The sequence below is a fragment of the Bubalus kerabau genome, chromosome 17, assembly GCF_029407905.1.
Source record: "Bubalus kerabau isolate K-KA32 ecotype Philippines breed swamp buffalo chromosome 17, PCC_UOA_SB_1v2, whole genome shotgun sequence".
Classification (NCBI taxonomy): Eukaryota; Metazoa; Chordata; class Mammalia; order Artiodactyla; family Bovidae; genus Bubalus; species Bubalus kerabau.
Window position 1 is genome coordinate 39,390,547 of NC_073640.1, and position 15,069 is coordinate 39,405,615.

At 41.4% G+C, this 15,069-nt stretch overlaps 1 protein-coding gene across 2 annotated transcripts in view; it reads left to right on the forward strand.

Annotated features, from left to right (window-relative positions):
* Nucleotides 1-15,069, forward strand: part of TANGO6 (transport and golgi organization 6 homolog) — a 185,022-nt gene that overhangs the window by 136,731 nt on the left and 33,222 nt on the right. For both annotated transcript variants that reach the window (XM_055554251.1, XM_055554252.1), the window contains exons 16-17: nucleotides 5,623-5,774; nucleotides 14,610-14,723. In XM_055554251.1, coding sequence (XP_055410226.1) covers nucleotides 5,623-5,774; nucleotides 14,610-14,723 — 266 coding nt within the window. The remainder of the gene's footprint in view (nucleotides 1-5,622; nucleotides 5,775-14,609; nucleotides 14,724-15,069) is intronic.

Consider the following 15,069-nt stretch of genomic DNA (forward strand, 5'->3'; position numbering starts at 1 on the left):
ATAAGAATACTGGAGCTGTTGTTAATGGAAATTGGAACCGGATTAAAACATTACTCATAAAAGTATCTTTCTCTGTCACCATTTTGGGGACATCTCACTTCAGTGTTGTTGCTTGGTCAGTATTTTTCCTTTTCCTCAGTATGCTTTGAATACCATGAGAGGAGGGACTCTACCTGACAAATAGTACCTTTTCTTTACTACTTATTTTTTAATCCATTTTTAAATTGAAATATAACTAATTTACAGCACTGTTTTCCACTTATTATTTTTTTAATTGAGGTATATAGTTGCTTTACAGTTTACCTCTTATTTTTAACTTTAAATCCCTACATTAATAAATAATAACTAGTTTGTCATCTGCTCTTACCTTTTCAACCTGCAATTTCCCCTCCTTATGGACTCCAGACTTCTGTCATTCCTCAGTGACTTCCTTCCCAACAGAGACCTTCATTCCTTTAACCACAGCAGCCTCCCACTCCAGGGCTCATGAATAGATGCTTTTTCTTCCCTTCCTGCTCTCCTGAATCTCATTCCCCCGATGGCTAAGCCAAAGGTGACTCATCACCTCATAGACTTCCAACTGGAAGGGGCCAGAGAGACCGTCTCGTCTAATTGACTCATCTCCAGTTGGTCTGAGAAGGTGAAGGGATTTGCCCTAAGTCACACTGCTAGTTGGCTTCAGGGAAGAAATTAGAACACAGCAGGACTCCCCCAGCAGTCCAGTGGTTAAGGCTCCACGTTTCTACTACAAGGAGGTACCTATTTGATCCCTGGTTGGGTGAACCAACATCCTGCATGCTGAGTGGTGCTGCGAAAAAAATAAAAATTAAACAAAATTAAAATGTAGAGCTCTTAACTCTAGATGCACATCTCACTGCAGAAGAAGCAAGCTCCTTTCTGACTCCAGAAAAGGACAGTGTTATACCAAAAGTAGAGAAGTATGTTTTTCTTTTAGTTGGAAATATCTTAAATGCATTGTATCATAGGAGTTAAGTGTAAGACTACCTACATTTGATCTTGGTTGTTTTGGACAAGTTATCTAACCTTTCTATTTCAGTATATCCTTTTTCTCTTCTTTCTATGCATTTGTATACTTAATATACATATTTAAATCTGTAGATGTGGTTTGTTAATTTTGAGAGAAGTTACATGTGTGCATTTTATGTACATACATGGAATGATACGGGTTCTATTAGTTTCTTTCACTTAATATCATCTTAAAATATTTCTTTAGTAGTTTTTCCTCTTTCTTTTTTTGACCAAGAGGCCTGTGAAATGAAACTCAAGCCCCCTGCGGTAGAAGCACAGAGTCTTAACCACTGGATCGCCAGGACAGTCCCAGGGATACCTTTCCAATTCTGTCTTGTTCCTTTTAATGACCATGTAGTATTCCATAATATGCATAGTTACTTAACCACTTTCACGCTAATTCATTTTAATTTATATCTTCTCATTTTTCATGATTACAGCTCTACAGAGAAGCCTTTATGCAAATTGTTGTGCATAACATGTGCCTGCATTCGCTAGGCCTGGTATTCAGAAATACAAATACTAGGTCTTAGTAGGCACAGTCCCCTCTTTCCTGTTCTGAAAACAGGGTATGACTAAGTCATCACTGGTTCAATTTCTGCATTTTATGTTGATGTTACTGGGCAGGGGGTTGAGTCTCATGCTGCATGTATTATATTAGGAACTAGGAGCATTTTAGAGAAATTACCCCTCATCTTTTTCTTACATTATAAGGAGAGTACATTGTGTTCCTGTCTTTGAGGGAAAGCAAAAAATAAACTTTCTCTTCTTCCCCCTTCCAAGTGACTAAAATTAGTGAAATTATACTAAGCAACCTCTGCTTGACTCTATGACGGCATTAACCACACAGGACTATAATTGTTGGTACTTATCTGTTTATACCCACCCCCTAAACTTTGGGCTTTTTAAAGGGTAAAGATTATGTTTTATCAATTTTTGTATCCCTCAAACATGAGCATAATACCAGCGCATAATTATATTTAGTTGAAGAAATGAGTGAATTCAAGTCAACATTGGCATTTGTTGAGTATCTAGGATGTGCAAAGATTACTAAGAACTGATAACAACAGAGATGAAGCAGTCAAAGTTCTCCCTCAAGGGATTTAAAGTCTAATGTGAGAAATAGATATAGGCTGAAAACATCTAGGAATCAAGGTGTTAGTAACAAATGTGATTTAAACCAAAGTATTGTGGGGTTTCCAAGGAGGCCTAATTAAGGCTAATAGAATATTAAGGAAGGTTTTCACAAAGGAAGTAGAACTTGAGGCATTTGAGCTGGGCCTGGAGCTTCCCTGATGGCTCAGATGGTAAAGAGTCCGCCTTACTCTTTGGGCTTCCCTGGTGGCTCAGACAGACAGTAAAGAATCTGCCCGCAATGAGGGAAACCTGGGTTCAATCCTTGGTTTGGGAAGATCCCCTGGAGAAGGGAATGGCTACCCAGTCCAGTATTGTTGCCTGGAGAATTCCATGGACAGAGGAGCTTGGTGGGCTACAGTCCATGAGGTCTCCAAAGAGTCGGACATGACTGAGCAACTAAGCATAGGACAGCACAGAGCTGGGCCTGATAGAGCAGGTTGTTGATTTTTCTGTGTAATTATCATTTTGGTGACTTTAAACGTATGTTTCAGAAACCATTGTCACTGTTTAGATGTCATGTAACCTTCAGTTCAGTTCAGTCGCTCATTCGTGTCCGACTCTTTGTGACCCCATGAATCGCAGCACACCAGGCCTCCCTGACCATCACCAACTCCCAGAGTTCACTCAAACTCAGTCCATCGAGTCAGTGATGCCATCCAGCCATCTCATCCTCTGTCGTCTTCTCCTCCTGCCCCCAATCCCTCCCAGCATCCGAGTCTTTTCCAATGAGTCAACTCTTCGCATGAAGTGGCCAAAGTACTGGAGTTTCAGCTTCAGCATCATTCCCTCCAAAGAAATCCCAGGGCTGATCTCCTTTAGAATGGACTGGTTGGATCTCCTTGCAGTCCAAGGGACTCGCAAGAGTCTTCTCCAACACCACAGTTCAAAAGCATCAGTTCTTCAACGCTCAGCTTTCTTCACAGTCCAACTCTCACATCCATACATGACCACTGAAAAAACCATAGCCTTGACTAGACGGACTTCTGTTGGCAAAGTGATGTCTCTGCTTTTGAATATGCTGTCTAGGTTGGTCATAACTTTTCTTCCAAGGAGTAAGCGTCTTTTAATTTCATGGCTGCAGTCACCATCTGCAGTGATTTTGGAGCTACAAATAGGCTGAAAGTGAAGTGTTAAACTTGGGTTCTGGGACTAGGGCCTCAAAGCCAAGATCAAGCCAAAACAGCTTTAGTTCTCAGCATGTCCATGGAGGAAGAAGTTATTTCTGTTTTGTTTTTAAAGTCAGTTCAGAGTGCTTTAGCATTCTATTTCTCCTCTCTTTAAAAATGAAACACAAATTTTTCTTCCTTTGTTTTGGCTGCATGGCATGTGGGATCTTAGTTCCTGAATAGGGATCGAACTCACACCTCCTGCATTGGAACCGCAGAGTCTCAACCACTGGACCGCCAGGGAAGTCCCCCCCAAACTTTTCTTGACTCTATTTCCTTGACCAGCTATCACCCCATTTTTTTGATCTGCTTTGCAGAAAAACTCCTTAAATGATCTACTTTTTTCTCTTTTTCTATCTTAAACCCACTTCTGTCATGTGCTCACCCCTACCAGTCCATCAGAACTGTTCTTGTCAAGGTCAACAGTGACCTCATTGTTGCTCAATCTCATCGTCAGTTTTTAGTCTTCTTTTACCTTACTTAGCAGCAGTTAATGCAGACCATTCTTTCCTCTCTGATAGACTTTCTTCTCTTAATTTCTAGGATACCATGCTAATTTTCCTCCTACGTGGCTGGTTATTTCTTTTCAGTCTCCTTTGCTGGTTCTTCCCTTCCCAGACTCATCCCAGACTTAAGGTTGAAGGAAGCATACAGATTTGGTCCTTGGTCTACTTGCCTTCCTTACCTAAACTCACTTCCTTGATTATATATCTAGTTTCAAGGTTTTAAGTATCTACATTCCCTTGACTCAAAAATGCGTATCTTCAACCTAGACTTCTCTTTTCTGAACACTTTGTATATCTTCTACTTGCTCAACATATTAAAACTGAATTCTGACTTTTTCTTCTGCCCCAAACTTGATTTCCTTGGAGCCTTTCCCATCTTAGTTGGTAGTAACTTCATCCTACCACACAAAAGCAAAAATCCTCGGAGTCATCATTGGAGTCATCTGAAAGTCATGTTGGTACAATCTTTAGAAAATATGCAGAATCTTTCTCACCCCCTCTACTCAAGTTACCATTCTCTGTCAAGCAGCTTCCTGATTTGTACCGTTTCCACAAGACATACATACTCACATACACTAGGGTGTGTTCTTAGCACTGCAGCCAGAGTGATCTTTTTGCTTAAAATCCTCCAAAGGCCTCATTTTACTCTGAAAAAGTCCAAGTCCTTACAGAGGTCTATAAAGCCTTGCAAGATCTGCACCACCACCCGCCCTTGTCATCTCCCCTCTAGCCTCCTCTTGGGCTTTCTCTTTTTTTAAAAAAAAAATTATTTAATTTATTTATTTGGCTGGTTGCAGCATGCAGAATCTAGTTTCCTAACCAGGTCTCTTGCATTAGGAGTGCACAGTCTTAGCCAGGATTTCCAGGGAAGTCCCATCTTGGGCCTTCTTGATGCTCCTCCACAGGGTTTTTACCCTGGCTGTTCCCTCTTCCTGATGTGCTCCTCTCCACCATATCCACATGGGGACAGCCTCACCTTCTAGCCTTTGACTAAATGTCTCAACCATCTCAATGAAGAAGTCTGGGACTTCCCTGGTGGTCCAGTAGTTAAGACTTTGAGCTTCTACCACAGGAGGCAGAGGTTCAATCCTTGCTTGGGGAACTAAGATCCTGTGTGCCAAAAAATAGTAATAATAAAATAAAAACAAATCTGCCACCATCCTCATTCCTTCTGATATATTTACCCTGCTTTTCTCCTGCTGCCCCTCATGGCATTTATTACCTTCTAACCTACTGTATAGTTTACTGCAATGGAAGCTCCAAGAGGGCAAGGCTCTTTGTTTCTTTTGTTCACAGGTGTGTCCCAAGTATTAGCAACTATGCTTAGCACATAGTAGGTCTCTCAATAAATAAGTCATCGAGCTTTCCTTGACAAGGATCCAAAATGCCTTGATTGTCTTTCACTCACTTTGCTTGAATACGTAGGGTGATAGTGTAGGAAAAGTACTAGGCTGATGACCGGGGTCTAGCCTAGGACCAAACTTGCTATTTGTGTGGCTGTGAGAGTTGTATTGAATTTGTGAAAGTTTACTAAGCTATATACTTATGATATACATATTTTTCTTTCATATATATATATATATATATAAATTGCTTTTTCACAAAATAATTCATCATGCATGTTTTCCCTAACATTATTCTTCCAGATATGATTTTTTAATGGTTATACAAGTAATTTGAAAAGCATAAAACACCATACACTGTTCAATGGTGACATATTATTCCTTCTTTAAGAAGTTGAAAGTTTGTTTTAAAAGACTGTGATTTCTTCTCTTTTGCTACAGGGGACATGGTCTCAAAGTACCGAGAGCCTTTAATCCACACCTTCCTCAGAGGAGCAAGAGATCCCGATAGTGCTCACAGAGCCAGCAGCCTGTCCAACCTTGGAGAGCTGTGCCAGAGGCTGGACTTCATGCTGGGCTCCGTGGTTCATGAGGTATTGCAGATTGATTCCTTTCTCTATAGCTTGTTTTTACTTGGACCTATAATGTAGCTTGGCCCTGGGAGTTAGGAGACCTGTGTTCTTTTCCTAGATCTAGAAAGTCATTTAACCACCCTCAGCCTTGATAGTCTCATATGTATGTTGAAAGTTGTATTAGTAAGAATTTTTTAATTGCAAGTGACAGGAAGTCATCTTAACCTCCTTTAAGCCATAAAAGAGGATATACTGTAAAGATTCCAAGGAAACAGAACAGAAGAAACTTTGAGGAAGGCCAAACAGAACTTTGCCCTAGATCTCTGGGCCATCTATGAGTGTCATCTCTGTTCACAGAAACGTCTCAGGCAAATACGTATTCTAATTGGCCCCCACTGATTGGAGATATCCTGTGTTCAGGGAGACAGGGTCTTACTAGAAGAGACTAATTAAGTTCCATGTTTTGTTCACCACTTTATACCCAGTGCCTAGTACCTAGTAGGTAAAGGATAAATGAGCAGCAAAAAATAATAGCCATACAGATATCAGCACTGGATGCTCGCTTCCCCAGTGTTTGGAGTTTAAAAGACTGGTGTTAGAGTTACAGATTTAGTGAAAGGTACATCACACTGTTGTCTTCTATGAATATCTTTCTCTAGCCTCTTAAATTTTATCTTTGCCTTTGTGTTTACTTAGTCATCAGTATATTAACATGTATCTGGAACACCTACTATGTATTAGACATTCTGCTATTTGAGGATGATGGGCAAAAAGACTAGTTAATATGTGACCAGGAGTCTTTTTACTACTAATGGGCTTCACCATCTTAAATCTTTTATGGAAGAAGATGGCTTATAAATTATAAATATGTAAATAGAATACAGTTTATATTACCTTTTTATTTTTGAGAGACTAGATTTTTCATACGGAGCACATTACAAGAACAAAAACTTAGAAAATTTGTAATACTGGCTTCTTTCACATTACTCAGTGTCCTAGGACTGACCATGTTGAACATCAAATCTTAAGAAGTACCTACTGAGAAGGAATTTTCTTCAGTGTCTGGTTATGTCTTATCAACAGGTGGCAAAACACACTCGTGGATGTTTACATACAGTTGAATTTATGGTATTTCCTGATTCCTCAGCTTATATGCTTTGTTGAATTGATTGTAAAGGCTCCTCTTATTGTTAAATTCCAACATAGGATTTTTAGGAAGTTATACATCAGTTGTTTCCTTTAACTCAAGAGGCATAGCCCTATGCCCAACTTTCTGTATTTGTTTGTTTGTTTGTTTGAAATCTAATTATTTATGTTTATTTTTTGGCTCTGCTGGGTCTTTGTTGCTGCATGCGGACTCTTCTCTAGTTGTGCTGAGCAGGGACTACTCTGGTGGCAGTGTGCGGGCTTGTTGCAGCGGCTTCGCTTGTGGAGCATGGCCTCTAGGTGCACAGGTTTCAGTAGTTGTGGCTCACGGGCTTAGTTGCCACACAGGACATGGGATCTTCCCAGACCAGGGATCGAACTGATGTCCCCTGCATTGCCAGGTGGATTCTTAATTACTGGATCACCAGGTTGGCCCCTTTGTATTTAAGTTTTTAATAACTTAAAAACAATGATTTTTCCCAACTTAAAATCTTTCAGTGTGCTAATACACATGAACCATTGGGCATTTGGTTCTTACTTTTTTTAGATGGCACTTTGCACTCTCTTACTGTTTAGTCTATTAACTTGAAACAGTTAAGGACTTTGCAGGCCTGTTTTGTTATATCAGCTAAAGATTTCAGTCTGGGTCCATTATTGAAATGGCTCCCATTTTTTTCCGTCCGTTTATTTGATCTGATCATGTGACTCAACCCAAACTGAACCATAAACCATGAACTGAAAAAAACTCCTGGACCATGATCTGAACCAAACCCAAATACTATTATTCCCAATAACAGAGATAGAGTTCACATACTGTACATAATTCACCTACTTAAAGAGTACAACTCAATGGTTTTTAGTATATTCAGAGTTGAGGGAGCATGCCCCAATTTTGTTGAACATAGCCATGAGCTGAATAGGTACTTCCCTGTAGTTCACACAGTAAAGAATCTGCCTGCAAAGCAGGAGAACCAGGTTTGATCGCTGGGTAGGGAAGATCCTCTGGAGCAGGGCATGGCAACCCACTCCATGGGGAATGGAGTATTTCCATTTTTGCTTGGAGAATCCCATGAATAGAGGAGCCCACAGGAGCCTGGTGGGCTACAGTCCATGGAATTGCAAAGAGTTAGACACAACTGAATGACTAACAATACAATATATGACCTGAATAAAAATGTCATCCAGATCTCCAAGTGAATCAGTTCAGATTTGACCATATCCTATACATTTTCTAAAACCAATGAACTCAAACTATGCTTGACATCATGATCTTCTCTGAACCCAGAAACTGAGACCATTCATCTTTCCTTTCTTCTCTTAAGGAAACTGTAACATGCTGATAGCATATGATTTCCTGTTGAAAGTGTTAGAGAAATTTCGTGGTTTGGTTAATTAGAAAGATTGTGCCAAAGCAGGTTTTGCAACATTTAAGAAGTGTCACAAAAAAAAAGAAGTGTCATCTTTCTGGAGACCCACTTGACCTGTTGGAAGAGAACCAAATTTCCAAGCATACTTGGGGATGGGAATGAATGAGGCCGACTCTACCAGCCACTTATCTGTGTGTTCACTTGGTCAGATGACTTAGTTTCTGAACTTGGTTTCCTGACCTAGAAAATGGGATTAAAATATCTATAATGCAGGATTGTTACAAGGATCTAGGGATAATATATATGCCTAGATACAATATACAGTGATTCATTCAACAATTGCTATTGAGAGCCAAACAGCATATATGCTAAACAGCATTATGGATATGTATCATTCTTCGAAATAGACATTGACTCCCATCATCTTGGATGGGATGTTCTAGTGAGAGGAGACAGACAATATACTTGTTAAAATGTATAGTATGTTATGGACTTCCCTGGTGGTCCAGTGGTTAAGAATCCACCTTTCAATGCAGGGGACACACTTTCAATCCCTGATCGGAGAACTAAAACCCCATGTGCTGCGGGTCTTAGCTGAGCCAGCGTGCCACAACGAAGAGCCCATGCACTGCAGCTAAGACCCGACACAGCCTACGTAAATAAATAAGAGAGATTAAATTCATTGCCAAGGTCATGCCAGGCTGGGATTTGAATGCAGGCAGTTGGTTCCTGAACCTGTGCTCTTAACGACTCCTCTGTATTGTCTCTCAATGAATGTTTTCATTTTGTTTATAAGATTGCTTTTGTGCCCTTGAAAAAGAAGGAGAGTTGCCATATGAGAAAAGCTCCTGACAGGAAGGGTCATGCAGTTTTGTTTTAACAGCACTTGCTTTTGGCAGTGAAACTTCAGAAGACAATGTATTCCTCTGATTTGAAAAACCAGGTGTTTCCATCCCACATAATTCCTGTCTCTTCTTTTTAGATGCTCTTTCTTATGTAGTACCCCACGCTTGCTGTGTCATCAGTGCCAAACCAGCTGCCTTGGTGGACTGCAAGTTTGAACATGATTGGACACCTGACAGTCTTAGTATTTCAGCCACTGAGTCCTCCTGTAGTCAGGCTACTCTTGTTCATTCACATCAAATAAGTGGGCGATTTGGCCTGGGTTTTTTTGTAGTTGTTCATTCGTTTTTCATTTGAAAAATACTTCCTGAGCACTTCCTCTGTGCCAGTTATAAGACTGGAGCCAAGCCACATGCTTGGGATCCAGCTCTGAACAGAACAGGGTTTCTGTCCTCATGAAGCTGACATTCTAAAGAGGACAGTTGGGTGACAAACAAGCAAGTGAACAAATATGTACTGTGTCATATAGAGTAAGTGCTAAGGAGATGAGTCTAGTCAGGCAAGGGCATGGAGGGAGTTTGCTATTGTAGGTGAATCTGTGAACCAGGATGAATAGGGAAAGCTTCAGTGATGAGTGACTTAAGCACACATGAAGGACCAGGAGCAGGAGCAGATCCTGGCAGATACATGGGGAGAGGGCCTTCTGGGCTTTGACTTTTACTGTGAGTGAGATGGGTAACCAGAGCAGAGGAATGAAATTATCTAACTTATTTTTAAAAAATTATTTATTTATTTTTGGCTGTGCTGAGTCTTCATTGCTGCATATGGATTTTCTCCAGTTGCGGTAAGCAGGGTCTGCTGTGGGTTGCAGTGCGCAGGCTTCTTATTGCAGTGACTTCTCTTGCTGTAGCCAGAGGCTCCAGAGTGTGGCTGTGGCACACAGGCTTCAGTTGCCTTGCGGCATGTCAGATCTTCCCAGCCAGGGATTGAGCCAGCCTCCCCTTCATTGGCACACAGATTTTTATCCGCTGGACCACCAGGGAAGTCCTATCTATTTTAAAAGTTTATTGTGTCTTCTTCTTCTGCAGTTTTTTCACTGTCTCATGAAAGCTGTTGAAGTCTTTTGTAGTCTCAGAAATGCTTGACCCCAGCATGTACTAGTGGAGAAGGAGCTTTACCTCTGGTGAAATGTGTCTTTGGCTGCAAACTGAAGGAATTCTTCTTCATGGGTGTTTGTCATGTGTCAGGTATATGAAAGGACACAAAGGAGCCAATCTCTTCCCCCAGGGAAATCTCAGTAAACTGTGGCACACAGGAATAAATAGACAGTGGAATAGAGTGCTATCCCATGACAAGCCCAAGGTCCTGAGAGAACACAGAGCTGGGACCTTCAGGTAGGCCTGTCGGGGCAGCGAGGAAGTCACATTGATCAAGCATGAGGCAGGCAGAGGAAAGGAAAGTATAACCTGTTTTGATATAAAATTGAACAAACCAGCCTCCATAGGCACGTCTAACATGATCTGATCCAGGGGTCATAGCTATGGCTCTCGGGCTTCTGAACAAAGCTGTCTACTCTGTTGGGTAGTCCAGACTTGGGTACTGTCTGTGCCATGACACTGCTTACAGGTAGGGAAGGAACATAAAAGGATATGAAAGGACCAGCCCTTTCACAGCCTCTACTGGGAATTCAGGTTTTTCCTCTCTGTTGATGTCAAGATTTAACCTGTCTGGAAACTATTATTATTTTTCCCCAATTTCTCCTTGTTCTTGTCAAGAACTATGTTGCTTAAAACCAAATCTTGATAGTCTCTTTCATCTTTATCATTCTCCGTGAAAAGTAAATACGATTTAAGCGAACTGCAGTGAGAGGCCCATCCTCAGAACAGCAGATAAGATATGCCCCAGGTGACAAGTGCAGGAGCGCCACTTGTAAGGTGGTGCCCAGAATTCCATAAACCCGGGCTTTGAAGGCTGATGCAGAGCTGTCGCCTCTGATTCCAGTGAATGATGATTAGATTTGATGACCAGACTTGTCACCATCAGTGCTGTTTTCTCGATAACAGCTCGTGCACCGAGATGAGGGCTCGTGTGGCTGTCCTGGGAAACCTCAGGGAAGCGAACAGAGCCACCGCGGTTCTGTTTCTCATCAGGTTAAGTGAGCAAGCAGAACACGGAATTAGAGGGATCCTGCCTGGCTGTTAAAGTTGTTTTTTTTTTTTTTTTTCAATTGCAAGATTATTTTTATTTATTTTTAATTAGAGAATAATTGCTTTACAATGTTGTGTTGGCTTCTGCCATACAACAACATGAATCAGCTGTATGTACACATATGTCTCTTCCCTCTTGAGCCTCCCTCCCATGTTCACCTTCATCCCATCCATCCTTCTTGGTCATCACAGAGCCCCAGGTTGAGATCCCTGTACTATACAGTAGCTTCTTGTTAGCTGTTTTACATGTGATAGTATATATATGTCAGTGCTACTCTCTCAATTTGTCCCACCTTAAAGTTTCTTAGTTGACAGAAAGACAAATGATTTAGTATTGAACAAGTTAGCAGACTGACTGGATTTTAACAGAGGAAGTTTTGGGAAAGGGGAGGAAGGTGCTGTTGGAAAATTGAAATCATGCTTTCTTGATACCTGAACCCTGCCTACCTCTCTTCTGAAATTTTCCAAAGTTTATTTTTGGCCCTCTTGCCATTTGTTTTATCTTTATTTATATAGTTCTGGTCATGCTTGGTGTGCACCAGCCATTTGGGGAGTGATATTTTTCCATATTTCTGTTGGCTCCTATCAAGTGTCAAATTGGTTAAACTGACCTTTAGCATTTCCAAAGCAATCGTCGTTTTTCTCTCTGCATGGCTTTCAGAAGTGGAGATGATTTACATAGTTTAGCCAATTAAAAAAAAGCCTTCCATAGTTTGGTTTATTAGAATAGGTGCATTGGCCCTTAGGGCAGGTGACATGAAGATACCATGGAATGGGTTTCTGCCCTTTGGGAAGACTTAGAAGAGAAATACTATCCCAATTCATAAATTAGTAAAGACCTTACATCATCTATCTGTTCTCCAAAGCTTTTAGGGGGGTGGAAGGCAGTGTTGAGTATGTCCTTGGGGCTGGAGGTGAGAGCAACCAGCCATGAGAGTGACTTGTTCAGACTGGCCAGATGGAAGAGAGTGGCCAGGCATCTTCCCTGCTCGCAGTGTTTGACGAGGAGTCTGCCCCACTGGCCTGCCGAAGGACAGCGTTCTGAGTTGGTTATGGGAGCTTGACCTGAACAGAATAAGCTGTTTGTATCTTCTGATGGTATGTGCAAGACCGGATTAAAATTCTGATGCTTTAAAAAACATTTTGCACAACCGAACATTGTATACATGTAATGGGATTTGGTACTGTGATGAAGGTGTTGAGGAAGGTCCAGAAATACTTCTGGTCACAGACCTCTGCCTTCCTGTCCTGAGTGGCTGATTGCAGATGGGCTTGGTACAGTCTAGTCATAAGTCATCAAGAGCAGGAGGCCATTACGGCTGGGCTCAGCAAGGTGTGGAATAACTGGCTTCTCCCAGTCGCACCTTTAAGGTAGCACAGAGATTCAATGCTGGCCTTACAGCAGAAGCCCTTTTCCAGTCAAGATTCTTTTGCCTATCCTGACTGTGGAATAAATGCCTGACAGTCAGAGCTGATTCTACACTGAGCCTTGAGGCAGAAGCATTGGATCAGGCGGGGTTCCAGACCAGGAGGCTTTTGTCCACCAAATGTAGAAATGTGGGCCAAAACTAAACCTTGAAGTAAGCAGGCAAAAGGCTTTGGAGAGTCTATGTATTACATGGGCCTGGGCTGGCTTTCGTACTTCAGTTATCAGACTGAATAAGCTAAACTTTTATGTGTCAGGAAGGCCTCGGACCTAGCTCCAACTTGTTCTCTGATTTCAGCTCTTACCTCGTAAATACTAAGCCTGCAAGTGGAGGTACCTATTATACTGTTGCCTTTTTGGAGGTCACCCAAGGTACTCCTCCGAGGACTGAATTGCTTCTACCGTTAATGCCAGAGGCATGGAAGCCACTGATGGCATTGGGTTGGGGGTCCCAGGTCAAAAGCAGAAGCAGCCTGCTGAGTCTTATTGAGAAACAGTCCCCAAAGAGTTGAGTTTTTCTGGAATTTCCCTTCACTTGTAAGCATCAGGCTTGTCTAATAGATGTACAACTTGATTAAATGCCAGTGTATCACAGATGCATTTATATTTAAGAACAGGCTACTTCTTCTAATCCCTTTGCCATTGCTGATTAATTAGACACTTTGAACTATGCCCAACTGTTTGAAAGCTGTGAAAAATACAACCTGCATAGTTAAAATTTCTGCACAAGCTATTTCCTCATTTGTGCCTACGTGCTTTTTTTAAACCTTTTTAAAAAACCATTCTTTAAATGTAATATGTATTTATACATGTTCCCAAGCACACAATCTGGCTATTTTCTCTATCATGGTTAGCAATCCTTCCAGTTGGCCAAGATATACACTCACACAGTAAATCACATAACAAAGTATGTAAAAAACCAAGTGAATAATTTAGACTTACCTTCAGATTTTTGCTGTCATTGGTTACACTTCACAATGTTTGTTTTTTCCTTCTCGATCTTGCACAAATACCTCATAAAGGATCGTTGCTGCTGTTTCTAGTGGTATCTTTTTATGGAGGTTTTAGAATATTTTTGTTGTGCCTACCAGGAGCTGGGTGGGAGCAGGATAGCTGGTACAAGGTATAGAAAATTTTCATTTTATGTTATATAATTATTACCATATATCTTGCACCATGTTTTGCAAAGAATTCCCGAGTCTTTTCTGTTATAGAACTGTCTTTTCAAGTAAATGAACGCTAAAAGACCCATTCCACAAGCGAAGATGCCCAGGCAGGGAATCTCAGAAACTGACCCCTGGTGACTCCCATGGGCCATACACTGGACTTGTAGGATGGGGTATCTGGATGCACTAGAATATCAGTTTGAATATTTATGTATTTCTCTATCCCTGGACTGAAAATTTCATCAGTTGGCACATTGATCCTCATGCCAGGCCTTGAACTCGAAAGCCTGCTTGGCTCAATCTTAAAGGGCCTCAAGTCCCTATACACCATCATGTTTCAGACCAGTTTTTCTTTCTTTGACTTGATGTCCCCAAAGTGGGGTAGGTAACAGTTCATCCCACTTTGGAGGAGATATTTACCTCTGACCATGCCTTTATTATATGCACGTATATTTCCTTCCCACTCCCTAATCTCCCTCCTGAATTCCAAACCAGATTTTGCCCCTTTCCAGAAAAGCCAGACTAAATCAAGGTCTCCACCACTAGATCTCTCCCTCTTCATGGAGAATGAGGAAGCAGTCCATCTCTGGCTAAGCCAGATTGTTTGCAATGAATGTGTAGAAAGTGGAACACAGTTGAAAGGCCTTAGGTAATTGTGCAACTCTGGTTTTTATTGACTTCGTCTTCTCTCACCCTCCTAGGTAACAGCTTGTCTGATTGCTGTGGTGAAAACAGACCATGAAGTTCAAGTGCGGAGAGCTGCCATCCACGTGATTGTGCTGCTGCTTCGGGGACTCAGCCAGAAGGCCACTGAGGTAAGTCAGTCTCTTACCATTTGCAGATTCCCTCCCTCTTTGTTCTTTATCTGTTCATCAGTCTTCCTTTCACCAGGACAGGCCTGGAACCTTTTTCCTGGGTGAATTCATACAGATGAATCAGTCATCAGGGATTTTTATAGCAGGAAAATTCTGTTGTTTGCATCTTCAGTAAGTCTCTATTTTCTCTGTGTCACATTGGGCAAACTGCACACTAACCTCCAGAAAAACCAGGACACAAGTTTATAGGTTGAGGTCCTGGGCCTCAGCATTCCCTTCAGAGGGACAGGTTCCAGGGTGAGCTATGGACCGCACCAAGCCTGCTTTTTATAGCGTGAACTTGAGT